Here is a 17,031-nt window from a genome sequence, read left to right as displayed (position 1 = left end):
GAGTGGACGTTTCCATGAACCCACTTACCGTCACGCCACAAAGCAACTCATTGAGATGGTGACTGCGGTAAGCCGAGCATTCCGATCAACGCTATCTGCAAAGGCACATCTGCTGCTGATCACACAGACAGACAACACACAGGCAGACGCCACATCTGTTATGTCATGGTTTTATTCACTCAGTCTAATTAGAAGCTCTTAGAAGTGTTCATCTTCACCTGGTTCATATGAGTTTGATGTTTACAAGGATCAGTCTGCTCAGGAAGAAAGCTATAAGGACCACATTGAAGTGAATTAAATCAATACCAGTCTTCCATGTGCCAGTTTCTCTGTTTCGTAATTTTCTACCTACGTGGAAGAATTATTTTTGAAATTTTTTGGTCAACCGAATGTCATGGCAGACTTAGAATTAGATGTCGTTACAACGTACAAGTGTACCTTGGGAAATTTCTAGTGAGTGTATTGTAAACTCAACTATTGGTTCTCATTGTAATTAGAGGTTTACACAGTTCCAAATTCAAACCTTTGCTGGGAGTATTTGATTTATTTATTTTTTGGTATAAGTTGTCCTATACAATTAATGTCATCAAACCTGCAGCAAGATCTGAGCGTGAACTCGGTCGGGCAAGAGACCATTGGGGGAATGAACAAATATGTCCATTGGCTGCCCTCCAGGTTCTCCTTCATCTGCTCTTATGTAGGTCAGACTATTGAGCCTTTATAGTGATGTATCTACACTTCTCTCAAAAATGTTATTTAAGGGGGAAGGAAACCCAGCGTCCTGAGAGGCTGAATAAGAGCATCTCAGGATGCATGACACTTTTAGAATTTCTCATTCATCTTTAACTGGTTTACAGAACCAGCGTAATTAGTCATGTAAATAAACATGGAAAACTTTTAAACTTTTCATTCAAGGCTTTATTTGGAATAAATATATTCAGACATTTCAGTTGTGTGTAAAAAAAGGGAAAAGGATTTTAAAGTATTTACATGAAATTTTGCACAGAGCTGAATAAATGTATACATAGTATACAGTACAGCCCATATAAGTCATCTGTTTCTTTTGCTGTACAAAGTGCAAAAGTTGCTAAATTAATAATAAAAAATAGAAAATCAAAGCCTGACTATAAAAGTATCCATCGTGTGGCAGGATGTTGTATAAGACATAGTGGGCCCTTTTCGCAAATATAACAAGAATATAATCGATTGACAAGATTTAACTGTGAGTGCACAGAAAGTGGTGCGGTATCTTTGGCAGTGACTGACGGTGACGAAATTGGGGAAAAAAGCGATTTCTACAGCACAGGTATTTAGTATTGTTTGTGGCTTTCTCTGGATGATGACAGGGTGGAAAAAGTGGCGTCATTTAATTAATACAGCTCCCTTACCGATTAGAAAAGGAAGAAAGACATCCGATTGTGATTTGGGATTTGTTATAAAGGATTCATTTGGAAAATGAAAATGTTTTTTGTTGTCATTGTTTTCATGCAGGCGGCTCGGTGGCGCACTGGGTAGCACGTCCGCCTCACAGTTAGGAGGGTGTGGGTTCGATTCCACCTCCGGCCCTCCCTGTGCGGAGTTTGCATGTTCTCCCCGAGCCAGCGTGGGTTTTCTCCGGGCACTCCGGTTTCCTCCCACATCCCAAAAACATGCTTGGTAGGCCGATTGATCACTCCAAATTGTCCCTAGGTGTGAGTGCGAGTGCGAATGGTTGTTTGTCTCTGTGTGCCCTGCGATTGGCTGGCAACCGGTTCAGGGTGTCCCCCGCCTACTGCCCGATGACGGCTGGGATAGGCTCCAGCACGCCCGCGACCCCCGTGGGGACTAAGCGGTTCAGAAAATGGATGGATGGATGTTTTCATGCACCTGGCAGGCTACACAATTGTCTTAAAAATACCTTTTTTTTTTTTTAAATGTGACACTAAATGCGTTTCACACTCATACGTAAGATAAATTGCTTACTAACATATGTCAACTCTTAAATAATTGAACTCTACAATAATAGAACCTTTTATAGTTAGCTTCATAGTAACGTTGTACAATGTTATTGTGCTGTCAGAAGAGGATTCAGGTGGTTTGCTTTAAATGGTGGGGAAAATGCATAATACCATCTATTTGGGCTCTTCTGTGCAAGTGTCTCGTGATGCAGGAGAGAGTGTGTGGAAAAGAGCTGTTGACTCAAGTTCAGTCATACTCAAGCTTTTCAAGTCTCTAGCAAGGCTTGAGTTTACAGAAGTCCAGCTCCTGAGGTTTGCGTAAGCCACTGCAGTGGTCCCTGGGAAGCAAGTGTCCCGTTTGGGCTTTGCAGTGCAGTGGTCGTCTCTTAAAGCCTTTCCCGCAAGTTGCGGAGCACGAGGACCACTGGCCGGCGTACCACCCTGGACACGGGTCTCCGCAAGCTCTGGTGGCCGAGGGTCTTTTGGAAGGATCACAGTTCATTCCCGGCTTGCCGTCCGTCCTCAAACATTGCACCATCCGCCTTTGGAAACCGTTGCCGCAGCTAACCGAGCACTCGTCCCAGTTTGCCGCTGTCCATTTCACCAGGAGGGGCTCCTCTTTGCTGTAAGCTTTCTTTAGAGTCTCCTTCACGCTGTCATCAGCCAGAACGCTGTTGTGGGATTTCACTCGCTCCTCCTTCTTCTGAGTCTTGTCCTCTTTGTTGCTCTGCCGGGCTATGTAGAAGGAGTAGCGTATGCGAGGGGGCGTTAAATTGCCCGCGCACAACACTTCCACAGTGAGTGTCTCCCTCAGGGTATTTACAGACTGGAGGGTCTCTGAGAGCCCAGTGGTGCCGCTGTAGCGCAGCAGAGTGCCCTTAACAATGATGTCCCTCTCGCCGGCTGACACCACGTAGTCGCCATTCAGAAGATAACGACCCTCGCTGTTCTTCACCGCCAAGTAGTTGTCGTCACCCAACATTCCTTGGTAACCGCGTTGACGGATGTCGATGTTGGTTGCGCCCACTGGCAACATCACCACAAAGTTGTAGCCATGCCTGCATAACACCACACAGACAGAGTTATCTTGGAGATTTCTCAACAATCTTTTTTATGGGTTTCTACAGTATGCAAAGAACAAAAAGGATCATTCTGAACAGGTAAATAGCTGGCCATATGTTCTATAGACCCCCATAGGCCCACCCACCCAATCGGCAAATTTGTCCAACTGAGGGATTACTGTACTCACATAGGCTTGGTGAAGAGTCCTGAGACCTTCTTGCAGTTCTTGTTGTCACCGCCGCAGATTCCACATTTGTTAAACTTCTTGGTTGATCCAATTTTTCCATCACACCCAGCCTTAATGCATTTTCCTTGAACGCACACTCCCGTAGCGTCCGGGGAACACGGGGTTCCATCCACAACCTGTGGTGTGCAAGTCAGAGGAGACCGCTCATTAAACACAGCACCCAAAATGCGCTGTTTCACTTTCTACATGGCGTGATTATATTTTTAGGTGTTATTATTATATGGCAATCATTTCTAAAAGCTGAGATGAGTGTATTTCCACGAAGTCGTGGAACAGGATGTGGCGTAAAATGATATTCGGTTCAGATGTTTCGAACAAGCATGCAGCTGCTCTATGATTGAGTGCTACATGTCCCCTGAGTGTTCATGTCCTCTTAACTCAGTATGATGTAGTGTGAACTTTCTCTCACGGCTGCTCACACTCACTCCACACCCATATTATCTCAGGGAGATAAACCCCCCTCCATTCCTCTCCATCGTCCCATGCATTGCTGTTTTCCCTCAGAGGCTCACATGAATTCACATTGCTCACAAATGAAATCATTTTCGGCCACATTGTTCACATCCTTATACTTATCCTGATGCGGTAACGTTACAAGGCGTGTGGAGTGATGAAAAGAAATATACACTCATGAGTTTTGACAATCCTATTTGAAAAAGTGGAAATGTAAATCCCTAAAAGCCAAAGTTGAAAGGGATGACAGCCTGCCATTAGATAATGTAATGTAATGTAATCGTAAAAATCTTTTCAGTAAAGAGATAAACAGACTAAAAGGAAGCAGGCCCTAAAAAGACATTCAACATTCAATAAAGCAAAAAAAGGAAACCATTTGAAATGTAATAGTGCAAGGAAAAGGAAATAACACAGCTGTTAACTTGTAGGTTTGGCATGTAGTAAGTGTAGAGATTCGATAATGCGGTTACGACTACTGTGTTGGAGCAAAGTGTGGCATGTCCTGGTTTAAGATTCTTATGGTTTTCACTTCACTTCCCTCCCATCTGGTCCCAGCAAGAGACACTGGCTGCTCGTCAAGCTTAGATGCCTGTTGATCTGATTGGATAGGATGGATTCATGAAAATTCAAAATCTTGTCTAAATGTCTAAAAGAATAAATTATGTTTTTTTTTTGGTTGGATTTATGAAACAAGTTGGAATCATACTATAAACACTGGCGGTGAATATGCTTGCCCCAGATGCCAGGCCAGATAATTGACTTTTTTTGTTATTTTAAGATTTTGATTTATTATTTTCAGACTTTTTTTCCAGGATTCTTTTCCCCATTTAACCACCTCCAGTTTGTAAATCTTTGTTTTGTTTTGCTTTGTGGAGCCTCTTGCCCCCCGAAGAAGCATGTTTCAAGGGAGACACATTTATTGTGGTATTTGTGTGACCTTCCTTCCTTCCTTCCTTGTAATGAATATATAGCTTCTTACCTTCTGTGCCATAGCGTAGAAGTAGCCGGTTCCATTGGCCCTGCAGATGAGTTTACACCTGTCTTCGACACTCACTCCAGAATACTTGGGCACCCACACCACAGAAGGGGCAATATGGTTGCTGCTGAAACCGCGGCCTCTGGATTCACACTGCTCTTCGCGGTAAGTCTTCCCTGCACAGAGACGAGAGATGGCGCAAAAAAGATGAGGAAGTGGAACCCTCTTAAGGAGGAAACTTGATGTAGTTTTTGAGCAATTGAAACCTGTAGCAGGGCAGTGGTTCAGGCTGCAGGAGCGGTACTTGACCCGAACCCCTTGGCAGTACTTGCCCCCGTTTGAGGGAAGGGGGTTGTTGCACTCCCTTTTGGCCAGTTGGACGCCACCTCCGCACGTGCGTGAGCAGGAACCAAACGTACCCCACTTGCCCCATCGACCATCCACCTAGAAAATACACACATTGGAATTTGTTTGTCTGAGTCAGCCCTCTTGTCCCTGAAGTTTCTTAACCCTTACCTTTAAAGTTTGCTCTTCTATGGGAGAGCAGATGCCTCGGTCACAAACTTTGCCCTCTCCGCAGTGGGTGCCATCCGCCCAGGGAAAGTGGCGAGTCATGCACACCAACTGGCCATTGGACTTGCCTGTGCACCACAGGCGGACGCACGGCGGCTGCATGAAGGGACAGGGCTTGGAACCTTCGCCAAAGGCAAGCTCGCACTGACGCTCTAGGAGGTACGATGCTCCGGGAAGCACGTTGGGGAGGCCTAATGGTTTCTGGGGCTGGTCCAACAAACACTCCCCTGGAAAAAATTCTCATCATCAGTTCTTGTCTTGAACAACAAACATTTTATTCCACCAAATGGACACAATTCCGTGAGAAGTTACTCGAGACCAATCATGAATTGGTGGTGGGTGGCTTGCAGCAATGTACTATGAGAAATACCACACAGAACCCCACCCCGACCCCTTCATCTGTAAGCTCTTGTCGGAAATTTCTCCCCTACGCTGAAATTAAATTAATTACAGTGTAAGTATACTTCCCAAACTTTCCAATTGGTTTTTAATAGCTTTAAATGTTCCATTTAGTGATACAAGTCAAATTAAGCTGAGCTGCAATTTCAAGAAAGGACACTCAGGCATCTTTCCAGGAACTAGATAATAATAGGAAGAGTTGGACCAGCAGGTGTTTGGAAAAAATTAAAGGTTATTATCAATCGAAAAGAGATTCCTGTAGAAAGTTTTTAATCACTCCTGCCTGCGGAAGGAATTGACCAAAATGCATCAAATTGTATAGCTTAGGATGTTAGCAGGGAAATTGTCCTTTTGAAAAGGCCACAAATGGAGCAGCGAATGTTAAATTGATTCCTCCTATTACACTGCAAATTTAAATCATTTGAAAAAACGTTTTCATCAACTTCCAAAGCGCATTGCCCAATACAATGTCTGAGGCTGTCCTGAAAATAATCATGGCCGCAGCACGGCATGTGTAAACTGTCTCAAACATGCCGTGGCATGTCTTCAATCTCCAGGCTGCTCTGTCAGTGAAGATTTATGAGCGATGGCACCAAGAAGCCGTGTTACAACATTATTAGACTTAGTGTCAAAAATGTGGAGAAAAGGGTCATTCTGAAGAAACCCAATGCAATCCTGACTGGTTCTTGCTCTCCAGTTGTCAGAGCATGAATCAAAAGTGTCTACTCAACCTGTATGGGAAACACAGGCTGGGTAAAGCTGCACTCTCCAAACCACTGTGGTGACGCTCCTCCAAACAAAGCCACTAATTTGGGACAGATGTGGAGCAGTTTTTAAAATAAAGCTTCAGCATCACTCCGAGGCCGAGCTCTGCGGTCTGGGATGTTGGAGAACAGTCTGGGTCCATTTTTGCTCTTCGAAAGAATGCATGAATGCAAACACTAAGCCGTGTATTTAACTGAAATGATTGTACAGATGAGAAAAAAAAAACAGCAAATGTCCTTCACTGGCAATGCTACTGTGAACAGAATAGTCATTCGTAAGGAACATGTGTTTTATGAATGTGATCATCATTCAAATATTTCACTGCCTGAAGGGCCATTAAAACAGCTTGTGATCATTTCCACTGTTGGTTCACATCAATCCAAAGTGTTTGGAGAGTGGCGCGCATAGAAACTCACCGTGTCCACTGTCCAGAAACTCGGTGATGATGGCAGCGCTGCAGGGCGACCACGGGCTGGTGCGATTGATCTGAATGAGCGTGGGAGACATCATGTGGTTGTCCTGCAGCTTGCCAAACACGTCCTCACAGGCCTTCACGTTGTCATGCGGCATGTTGAAGACGTGTCCTGCAGAGAGAGAACCCGATGACACATGTTGTCTTTGACTTTGTTTATTTTGCCAGTGTATGTGTGCTTGGACTGGCACCAAAAATTGTCTCTAGTATTTTGACTTAGGCCCACTGGGCATCTGTCCTGTATTCTAAATGGCCAGCCCAGCCCTGATTGTCAAATGATACATTTTTCATTGGTGATGATGTTTTTTTTTTTCCAGCAAGCCCCAATTCCCTAGTGGCACGCCGGCTAATGTGTGATTCATTAAGCTGGTATGGCTTACCGAGCTCGTGAGCTGTGGTGAAGGCCGAAGGCAAACCATCATCTTCGATCACGGAGCAGCTCCTCTTTGGGTCGCACATGGTGCCGACATCGGCCATTCCAAGGGTGTCGCATGTGGAAGCCCCACACAAGTCCTGCACAATCAAACATTCAAATAACAAATATAAAATATTATTCAAATTATTTTTCCCCCGTTTTATGCACTTAGCGTAGTTATTGGGACTCCTTGGAAAATGTGAAAATAGGAGCAAAAAGTATTGAGATGGTCGGGCCCCTTTGCAGTTACAGCAGTTTGCACTTTTCTGGGAAGGCTTTCTACAAGATTTCAGAATGTGTCTCTGGAAATTTTTGTCCATTCATCCAGATGTCTGAGGTCAGGGGTGACTAATGTTGGACCCGAGAGGGGGCCTGGCTCACAATCTCTGTTCTACTTCAATCCAAAAGTTAAATTATTCCACACAAAACTCTGTGAAAGAATCCTTCGTTGTTATTGATTAAGAAATGTGTCTCGAGAATTTTGTCAATCGTCCATATGATTGATGGAAAACTCCCTGGCAACAAGCAAAGTGGTCCAAAAGTGTAGAAGATATTTACAACAGATTGTTTGTTTGCAATCCCAAAGATGTTTTTCTACTCAAGACGGTTTGTTTAAACCCTGTCTGTTTCCCTCAATATTTGTTTCTTGTCCTGTCAGAAGAGCAAACTTTCTCTCTCCCTCCGCTGTTAAATGAGACTGACTAGCGTTTGGAGCACATGGTCCCATGTGACGTCATGGCACTGGTCTCCAATCATTGCATTTTCTTGCAAGAGCAGTTTCCAAATGGCCTTTTTCTGTCACCACACTATTCCAAAGTCTAATCTTAGCGAGGATCCATTCGGAGCACTTGACTGAGCCTCCTAATCACAGGACAAGTCGACAACCTTAACCACACAGTACCGCCCGGCTGCCTACTCCTTCTTGCTTTGCATACACTCTCTAAGGAAAAAAAAAAAAAAAACGGCTCGGGGCAGCTGTTGCATACATAGCTTATGTACACCTTCATGACATTTTATGCTAGAACAAATTTTTTGCAAATAAAGAACTAAACCAAAATTATTCGGCGGTGCAAATTAACTCCAGATGTGTTCATGAGATGGTTTGGTCATTAGTGAGAAAAGAAAATAGAGGCAAGAATCAAAAAGGGGGCGAAGGGTTGATTCTCCGCAATGACCTACTTCCCACATCTGTCATCTCATTTTGCCTTTTTGGTGTATTGCCGCAAAATAAATACAATTTGCAAGTTATATTTGAGAAGAAACATGTCAGTGTTTCCATGCCTCAAAAGCCACCTGGCTTTTTGCTATTTGCCGGAAGTGAGACCGATGGTACCTAAAGTATTGTGGTGGAAAATGCACACAGCCAGTAATTCAACTCTTTAAGCAGACAGGAAGTATGAAGTGAATAAATGCGGATGTGCTTACATGATGTGGTCTGACTTACAGCTGGGAAGAAGTGGAGGTTTTGGGACTAGGATTGAGCAGGTGGGGCATAAACTCCATGTGACGTAACAAATGTGAACAACCTTACATTATACCTCCTCCTCCTGTCTTTCCCCTTAGGTCCCTGTTTAATCAGGAGCAGGCAAGTTGGGGGGGGGGGGGGGGGGGGAGACACACAGCTGGAGCAGGAGAAATGGGAACGGCTATGAGAAACTACCAACAGGGGCACCCCAGAGGGTGCTAATGCTCTACCTTGGTGAAGTTACAGGTGCATTTGTAGATCATGTGTCATGTATTCCTAATTCTGGCCTCCAAACCAGCTTCAAAGTTACATTATGAGGCCATGTGGGCTCAAAGATTGGTGGAATTGAGGTCAAGGCTTTCACTTCATTAACACCAAACAAATCCAGCCATGTATTGTGTGCATTGCTTTATGGACTTGGACAAATTACTTATTTACAGTAGGTAATGTATCTTAGATCAGCAATGCCAACCATGTATAGTAACTGGCAGAACAATTAAATGTGCCTCCACTAGATGGCAGAAGGTACCATTACAGTGGTGCCTTGAGGTGCAAGTGCCTTGACTGAGGAAATTTTCAAGATACGAGCTATTGCAAACGAGATTTTTTTTGTCTTGACATATAAGTGCAATTTATTGAAATGTAGCCCACCTCCATGTAATCAATTTTACCTGTCTTGTGAAGAGGATCGCTGTGTCCCAATATTCTGCATGCTTGTCGCTGTTCTTATTCATCTTTTTTTGCCAAGTGCAAAAATTCCGGAGCGTCAGAGCTGCGTTCCCGGACACTTTGGGTCCTTTGTCCACATCGGATATAACCAAAATCTTCACGACGACTATGTTGATGGAGTTGAGGATACTCGGATGCTTGTAGAGCCTGGCCGCCACTGACATGAGTGTCAAGAGGTAATGTTTGAGGTCGTTTCCGTGGAACTCAGCCATGGTCTGGTCCGCCACCACCAGCGTCTCCACGTACCTGGGAACCGACGCAAAGCGTTTGCTTCTCCCCGTGCCCCTCAGCATGGTTTCAGTCGCATTGTTATCTTCAACGGTCTTGTATTTCCCCAACATCTGCGCGACGTGATGACTTATGTCACTGTTGACTGCGCACCTGGAAGTGGAATTCGGCTTCAGGTTGCCGCTGTTTCTGCGCCGGATGACGTGCGCACCGCTTGCGCTCGCGGTGGCGTTACGCACCGGGCTGATAAAATACTCCCAGCCTTGGTAGCCAAATGCACCTTGCACGCCCTTACACAGGCTTAAGGCTGCATACGAAAACGGGTCAGCGTTCACATAGCCGGAGTAAAAACAGCGACTCAGCTCAATGGTGACGTCCGTACCGGAGAGCCACGGTGCGTCTTGGCTGGACGCATGTGGGCCAATGAAGTTGGAATCTTGCCGTAAATCCACCACTAATTCCTGGTGGAAAGCTTGAATTCTTAGCACACATTTGCCGTGGAGCGCATCCACGTCGTTGTCATTATACTGCTGTTGCGTGTCCAGGATGAACGGGAAGCAAAGTTCACTTTCCATGCAGCGAACCAGTCTGGATAGCGATACCACGACGTGGAGCAGACACGTTGTTCTGACAAACATGACGATGTTTGCATTCAACTTGGAATGCAAGGACCAAAAGCTGAGGGAGAGCATATCCAATGTGCAGGCGTCTTTCTACAAGAGTGTAAATTCCTCCTGATCCTCACCCATTCCCGGCCTGCACCTGTGTGCTCGCTCCACTGCTGCCTTCAGTGCACTTTATGCATTTTCGTCTTGTGTGAAATGATGGAAACTCTATCTCACTTTTGGAGGGGGCAGTCCGCTGGAGGAGACACTCATTGGATGCAACGTGCTCTTCTAGTCTATTGTCGTGGACAGGGCTGAGTCACTAGACTAGAGGATCCAGTCCAGTGCTTTAAACATTCTAGTCCTCCATTCTCGTGAGTATGACAAGGAGTGGAGGCTTAAGATGTAACTTGAATTAGAAAAAGTTTATGAAGAAATCCTCAAACGGATTTCCATAACGAATTTAACCTTTTTTTTTTTCAAGAACTAGATGTAAAACTATTGGAAATATGCGCTACAATAAACAGTCATTGTGCTAACACGCTGAAATGTCAAAAAGTGGACTTATAAATTGGCTATTGTTGGTTAAAATTATTATTGGCTACTACTCATACCTTTTTGACACACAGAGATCTTTGTAATGGCAAAGTCATTGACACAGCTCTGATGCAAGTGCAGCTATTCCTAATGTTGTGACTGTTGTTTGTTTGGCATATTTACCTCAAGAATGTTTCCAACTTCATATTTAATTCACCCATTCTAAACCAACAAGCACTGGCTCAAACGCCAACATGGGTTATTTCTTGAACTTTTTCAAAAGCTGTTGTCTGACCTCTAGTGGTCAATTGAAGAACCCCTCCAGAGGAATTTGTTCTGTGTCTGAGTGTAAATATTGTACATTTCTCAAGTGGAACAAGGTCGAATGACATAATGGCAATAAAGGTTTCATTGGCCAAAACTATCTTGGCAAGCATTGCATTGTTAGTGATGTTCTCTAAAAATAAAACATATGTGGCTTTGATGCTGAATGGCATTGCGACATATCGATGGCAAACAGAAAAGAGAGTCGCCTTTGTGATGTAGGCCCTTTGACTCCACTTACTTGTCTATGTCTCACTTCCCAGTCTAGCAACATAACTAAGATGGATTCCTACCATGTTTTGGCACAAGTGGGGCAGGGTTCGTTTGGCCGAGTTCATAAAGGAATGAAAAAATTTACAGGCCAAGTAAGTTGATTTATTGTAGTATAAGTAACTGAAATGATTCACCCTGGTTTAGTCCTTTCTTTGTCTGCGTACCCGTCAGGTAGTAGCTCTGAAGTTCATTCCAAAGATGGGACGTTCCAACAAAGAGCTGCAGAGTTTAAAGAAGGAAATCGATATTATGAGTAACCTTCAGCATCCTAACATTGTGAAGCTTTTTGACAGCTTTGAAACAGAAACCGAGGTACGTTTCTCTCACACACCCTAAACATGTTTACTACACAAAAGCTGCTTCCTGCTTCTCACAGGTCATTGTTGTGACCGAGTATGCTGAGGGTCAGTTATTCCAGATCATTGAAGCTGATGGAAGCTTACCAGAAAGCCAGGTAATAGAATGCCACACATAATCATGCCCCTATTCCAGATGACGGAATTACCTTTCATCATTTTGCTTTCCCCAAGGTTTGTGAGATTGCCTGCCAACTAGTGTCAGCTCTGTATTATTTGCACTCCCGCCGTATTCTCCATCGAGACATGAAACCACAAAATATCCTTTTTGATAAAAACGGTGTGGTAAAACTGTGCGACTTTGGGTACGTATATGATTTCACTTCCATTCTTCTTATGAGACGTTCCAATTAAAATGATGTCACGATTTCTTGACTAGGTTTGCTCGGGCAATGAGCATCTCCACCATGGTGGTGACTTCAATCATGGGAACGCCACTGTACATGTCCCCCGAGTTGGTGGCGGAAAAGCCTTATGACCACACAGCCGACCTCTGGGCCCTAGGCTGCATTCTTTATGAAATCCACACAGGAATTCCACCCTTTCGTGCCGATTCCATCTTCCAATTGGGACAGCTCATCGTGAGCCACCCCATCCAGTGGCCAGACAATATGAGCAGCGCGTGCAAAGTACAACGCAGCTGTAGTGTTATTAATTATGTCAACGCAAAATGCAAATTGAAATAATTGTATTTTTCTTCCAGAGTTTCATGAAAGGTTTGTTAGTCAAAGACCCACAGATGCGACTGTCATGGCCAGACCTCCTGCATCATCCTTTTGTTGCTAATGGTGTTAAAGGTGACAACATTAAAAAAAAAATCAAATTAACCTGGCATTTGTGTGGTACTAACACAGCGGTGTGTTGGCAGTGATTCCAGACGAAGCTATTTTTAGTCCTCTAACAGCCACACTTGACCCAGACATGTTGGCGCGGAAACTGAAACAAATGGCAGAAAAGACGTCAACAGACACTGGAGAGAGGAGAATATTTCGAAAGCTTCGAGAGCGAAGAAACAAAAGCAACATGAAGAAAGTGGTTGACAGCGCTAATGTGAACCAGATACATATTTTAAAGCAACACATTCCAGAAAAAGATGAAATGTGAATTTATAAAAAGGATGATCTGTCTAACAGGAAAAGAGGGATGGAGTGGCATCTAAAGGAGATTGCGGAGCGGCAGTGATGCCAACCTTTGCACTGCCAAGTTTTGATCAAACCAACCAAATTGAGACTACATCAAGTCAATTAGACAGGTTCGACTCAATTAACTAAACCTCACTGGCGGAGCTAGCATTTGCTATACTAGTGGAGCTAGCATTAGCTATTGTTTATTATTTTTTTCCAGCTCTACATTGGTCATTTTTGTTGTGTTTATGATTTCTGCAGGGGTCCCATCAGTCGAGACTATGAAGGAGAGTTTCCCTCAGTAGAGGTTGGGCCTCGACTACAGACAAGGACACGCAAACGTTCCACAGTAATACATGAAATTATTCGCCAACACTGCTCATAACTTTATGGTAGATCACTGAAAATGCATTTTTCATTCTTCCAGGCAGCTGACAGTGAGGAATTCTGGGAGAAGCTTCTTGAAGAGTCAGATCCAAGCCAACAAAAGTTCAACTACAGTACCATTATTTCCAAACTGAGATCTGCCATTTTAGTGTTGAAGCAAAAGGTAATTAAGTGCTGTTTTCAAATGACACAATTGATACAATTACACTCATTTCATTTTGTTTTCTCTGCTAAGTTGCGTGATGGTGTCCTAAAAAATACGTGCCACATTGGCTACCCGCTGAAGGTCCTGCACAACCTGATTCTGACCTCCGACCTTACCCTGAGGAACCACATTAAGAGTGAACTTGGATTGCCATGTCTCCTCTTCGACTTGATTCATGATTGTGTTGCGAACTCACACTTCATTGAGGTGGTCATTAGAAATATTCAGTCAGTAACATCCAATATAAGAATGTCCGAACACTATCATGGAACCTTTTGTTGAACCTTTTACCGAGCAGCAGCCGTGGAGTCTCCAAACACTTGGAGAAATGATTGCTGTGCTGTTGCTCTACTGGGACAAGAACAATGATTGGCTGAAGGAAGAAAATAGGTTAAGCATTCATTTTTCTTCACAATGGTGTTGTTTATGTCAAGGTAGCAGTCCCGCATTATTGAAACTCATTGTCTACCTGTAGAGCTGAAGACTTGATCAAGCCCTTTGTGACAATTCTTCATCAAGCTAACCTCAGTCCTTTAGTTGTAAGTATCAGATGCAGATTCTGTATGAATACGTCATAAGGCCTCTGAGAATGACAATGTTATTTAGGTCACATTTGTTTCGCAAATACAAAAATATTTTATTGGGCCACTTAAGTGACTTAACTGGCTAGTTGACTATTGACTTTGTTCTCCTATAGCCTCTGTCGGCCTCCGTTTTGTCCCTCTTTGCTCGACACGGGGTTGCTGTCAATGTTGACGTGGACATGCTCGGCTTCTTGCTGAAAGAGCACGTATCTGGATCACATCAAGTAAGTGATCTGTTTTTCGGAGGTAATGTGAAATCTGCTGGATATTAGTTGACATTTTGTTTGTTACATGTTTGTCTATGTTCGCCACCTCAAAAGCTCCAATTTGCATTCCTGTCAGACAGGGGGCTCTGTGATGGTCTTCTGTATTTACTTGTGCACACACTCTCTGAGGTCAGCCAACAAAAAGTGCTTGTGTAGATGACATTTGGAGAGGTTGTCAAACATCAGTGGCTCTTAACTATGCTTGTTTTGAATCACTCTTAACAGCATGGATGTGGATTTTCATGTTTGGATCCACATACATTTTATCGTCTTTGGAAAAGGACTGGAACATCGTTAGTTTGGACAACACCAGAAATGGACTTTTGTTCAACAAATGGTAGAAAACATGATTAGTTGAAAAAGATTCACAGCACACTTACCTGTTTGTGTTTTATTTTTTCAGGACTTTACTTCCTCATGTGTGCCACCTTGATGGTCTTTTGCAATGATCCATATTCATATATTTCACTCTATTCTAAGAGCAAGTCAACATTTATTTACACTCTTGTTTGGCTCCTGAGCCCTGAATGGTTTGTGTTGATTATTTTATTTTTGCATTTCAAGTTAGAATATAAATCATTGCAATGAGTCTGTTTTTTCTAGTCGTCCTTGGTTTGCTGAAGGCAGTCCAGTGAAACTTGAAGAGGGTCTTCAACACGAGAACTTTATTGAGTTGAGCTGCCACTTCCTTTGCCTTCCATTTGCTTTGGACCTGACTTCACACACCGGTTCCAGGATATTGCAGTTGTATGATAGCTGCGGTGTTGCGAAAGGGCTTCTGCAGGTAAACGCTCTTATTTTTGGACTCCTGGCACAGTACACATCATTCAGAGATGCGACAAAAGATGACAGAGGGATCACGAGGCACAGACATGTCTTTTTAATTGGCAAGGAACATCCGATTTGTAGTTTTCTGTTTGATGATGATTTTGACATCTGTTTTCTATTTTGCCAGGTGATTGAAACTCTTCCTGTTTCATTAGTGGATCTGCCACTGTCACTTCTACGTCGCTTGTTGCTATGTGACCGTCAGCACTCTGTTTCCCGCCTCAGTAAAGCTGCTCACGGCTTTTTCTCTGCACCGGCGCTCACTCCGTTGGGTCAGCAGACATCGACCAGAACCGCCAGCTCTTTACTCTCTGATTTGCTGCAGCATGATGAGCTCGGGGACTCTGCTGTAGAACTCCTTTCTCTGTTATACCTCATCACTTGTTTTTGCTCCAATTCAAGTCACATTCAGCTTTACCTTGAATCGTCCGTGCTGCTCCAGGCGCTTGGTCACTCTTATGGACCGATCAAGGCCGCTACATGCAAGATTTTGGGAATGTTGTATCCATTCAATTCCCCCAACATGAACAATTTACATCCGGACATATTCAAAAGCATGATTGACCTTCTTGAGGATTCTAATGTGCAGGTGAGGCAGGCGGCTTGCTTGTCAGTTGGCAAATGGTTGGGTCATATTGCAGTGCAGGCAAAGTTGAAAGTAGAAAGGCACAGTGGAAATGTCGGCAACAATATGGACTGGTTAAAAGAGGACAGTGATGAAAACAAGGGTTCAAGCCGAGAGACAGCCATTGGGATAGCAGAGAATGTGTTGGATCGTAGCGATATGAGGATGTGGCTTGAAAAAACGAGAATGACGGGTGCCACTCTTGCATCACTGACCTCTGACCCGGATGCCCGCACTCGTCTCTACGCTTGTGCAGCTCTGGGAAACCTGCTGCATGTTCAAGGTGCCATACCCGAGCTGCTTGAAGAAAGAGTGTCCAGATTACTTCTGAGAGCCGCCTGCACAGATTCCCACAAGGCAGTGAGAGAAAATGCCATTGCAACTTTAATTTTGTACACACAGCAGGACTCAATGCTCGAGGTAAGAAATGAACAGCACAAGTCAATCCTGTTACTTAATTGTTGCCTACTTATCTCTTGAATTTTGTAGACAATATTCATGATGTATGCATGTTGGTCCATGCATGTGTCCTTTCTGTCTTATGTCAAGGTTCTGCTGACCCTAAATGCTGAAAAGGAACTTCTTCGGGCGTCACAGCATGCACCTTGTGATTGTGACTATCTTCCTCTCATCAGACAACTGAAAGTTGAGAGCAATCCCAGGTTGTCATAAATGATCTAATTTTAATTGGAAAAGCTTGCTACTTTTAACAAAATGGCACTGTAAGGATGTGTGCAAAACATGACTTTTTATATCGGCTTGGCTCGATCTCTCGTACTGAGTCAATGAAAAGTGTTATCCAAAATGTTCTAACTTGATTTGATGATGAGAAGCAGTAAGGACGGCATGGATGTTTCCCCTGCATGTGTATGTCCGTGCTGAGTTAGTATTCCTGTACAGACATGATAAATTTGCGACATCTAGTGGATATTAAAAGTACTACAGTCTACTAAAACAGCTATTGTCTAACAGTGGTCTGCGGCCCTTTAGTGGTAATCCTCAAACCTGATGATCATGTCAGTGTCCTTGACCGAGGCATTTTATATTTATATTTTTCTCCAAGTAGGGCCTGGCCACGTCATTCATGGCAGCATCAATTTACTTTTTATGTGTCTTCTTGGATTTTCACCAAGTGTAGGAACAGGCCCCACCTCCCCCCAAGCAAAATCACAAAGGGCGTGGCTTGGTTATAGAGT

The 17,031-nt window shown here is 43.8% G+C and overlaps 2 protein-coding genes across 6 annotated transcripts; one reads left to right on the top strand and one right to left on the bottom strand.

Annotated features, from left to right (window-relative positions):
- Nucleotides 1-895: 895 nt before the first annotated feature.
- Nucleotides 896-10,539, bottom strand: LOC125982112 (A disintegrin and metalloproteinase with thrombospondin motifs 15). The gene is made up of 8 exons (XM_049742344.2): nucleotides 9,436-10,539; nucleotides 7,265-7,397; nucleotides 6,829-6,996; nucleotides 5,192-5,475; nucleotides 4,942-5,119; nucleotides 4,679-4,851; nucleotides 3,187-3,362; nucleotides 896-2,995 (listed from the first exon to the last, which is right to left on the bottom strand). Exons 1-8 carry the CDS (start codon nucleotides 10,411-10,413, stop codon nucleotides 2,212-2,214), a joined length of 2,874 nt encoding a protein of 957 aa, XP_049598301.1. The 5' UTR covers nucleotides 10,414-10,539; the 3' UTR covers nucleotides 896-2,211.
- A 13-nt stretch (nucleotides 10,540-10,552) lies between these two features.
- Nucleotides 10,553-16,790, top strand: LOC125982102 (uncharacterized). Of its 5 annotated transcripts, none has more exons than XM_049742313.1 (21): nucleotides 10,553-10,700; nucleotides 11,451-11,552; nucleotides 11,632-11,772; nucleotides 11,837-11,914; nucleotides 11,991-12,121; nucleotides 12,196-12,445; nucleotides 12,520-12,613; nucleotides 12,685-12,866; nucleotides 12,950-13,068; nucleotides 13,202-13,289; nucleotides 13,368-13,490; nucleotides 13,563-13,739; nucleotides 13,831-13,922; nucleotides 14,008-14,071; nucleotides 14,230-14,340; nucleotides 14,437-14,511; nucleotides 14,608-14,719; nucleotides 14,786-14,912; nucleotides 14,986-15,166; nucleotides 15,338-16,255; nucleotides 16,385-16,790. In XM_049742313.1, the coding sequence occupies exons 2-21, from the start codon at nucleotides 11,469-11,471 to the stop codon at nucleotides 16,505-16,507; spliced, it is 3,270 nt and encodes a 1,089-aa protein (XP_049598270.1). In that variant the 5' UTR covers nucleotides 10,553-10,700; nucleotides 11,451-11,468; the 3' UTR covers nucleotides 16,508-16,790. The 5 variants fall into 5 exon arrangements, 4 of the variants coding, with proteins under 4 accessions (XP_049598270.1, XP_049598269.1, XP_049598268.1 ...); XM_049742312.1 differs by having other exon boundaries at nucleotides 11,605-11,772; XR_007486269.2 differs by having other exon boundaries at nucleotides 10,557-10,700; nucleotides 11,605-11,772; nucleotides 14,986-15,799; nucleotides 16,092-16,255.
- Nucleotides 16,791-17,031: the final 241 nt, after the last annotated feature.

Source organism: Syngnathus scovelli, chromosome 15, assembly GCF_024217435.2.
Source record: "Syngnathus scovelli strain Florida chromosome 15, RoL_Ssco_1.2, whole genome shotgun sequence".
NCBI classification, from domain to species: domain Eukaryota; kingdom Metazoa; phylum Chordata; class Actinopteri; order Syngnathiformes; family Syngnathidae; genus Syngnathus; species Syngnathus scovelli.
Note: the sequence above shows the minus strand (reverse complement) of the source record. Positions and strands in the feature narration are given on the sequence as shown.

Bases quoted from the DNA above. Each gene is read 5' to 3' on its own strand.
- LOC125982112 (XM_049742344.2), bottom strand. From the start codon at position 10,413: ATGCTCTCCCTCAGCTTTTGGTCCTTGCATTCCAAGTTGAATGCAAAC. The intron at 3,363-4,678 runs GTAAGAAGCTAT...TGCACACCACAG, and splicing joins TCTACGCTATGGCACAGAAG to GTTGTGGATGGAACCCCGTG. The intron at 2,996-3,186 runs GTGAGTACAGTA...GGTGTTATGCAG, and splicing joins GGACTCTTCACCAAGCCTAT to GCATGGCTACAACTTTGTGG.
- LOC125982102 (XM_049742310.1), top strand. From the start codon at position 11,469: ATGGATTCCTACCATGTTTTGGCACAAGTGGGGCAGGGTTCGTTTGGC. The intron at 13,923-14,007 runs GTTAAGCATTCA...GTCTACCTGTAG, and splicing joins TGGCTGAAGGAAGAAAATAG to AGCTGAAGACTTGATCAAGC. The intron at 14,720-14,785 runs GTAGAAAACATG...TTATTTTTTCAG, and splicing joins GGACTTTTGTTCAACAAATG to GACTTTACTTCCTCATGTGT.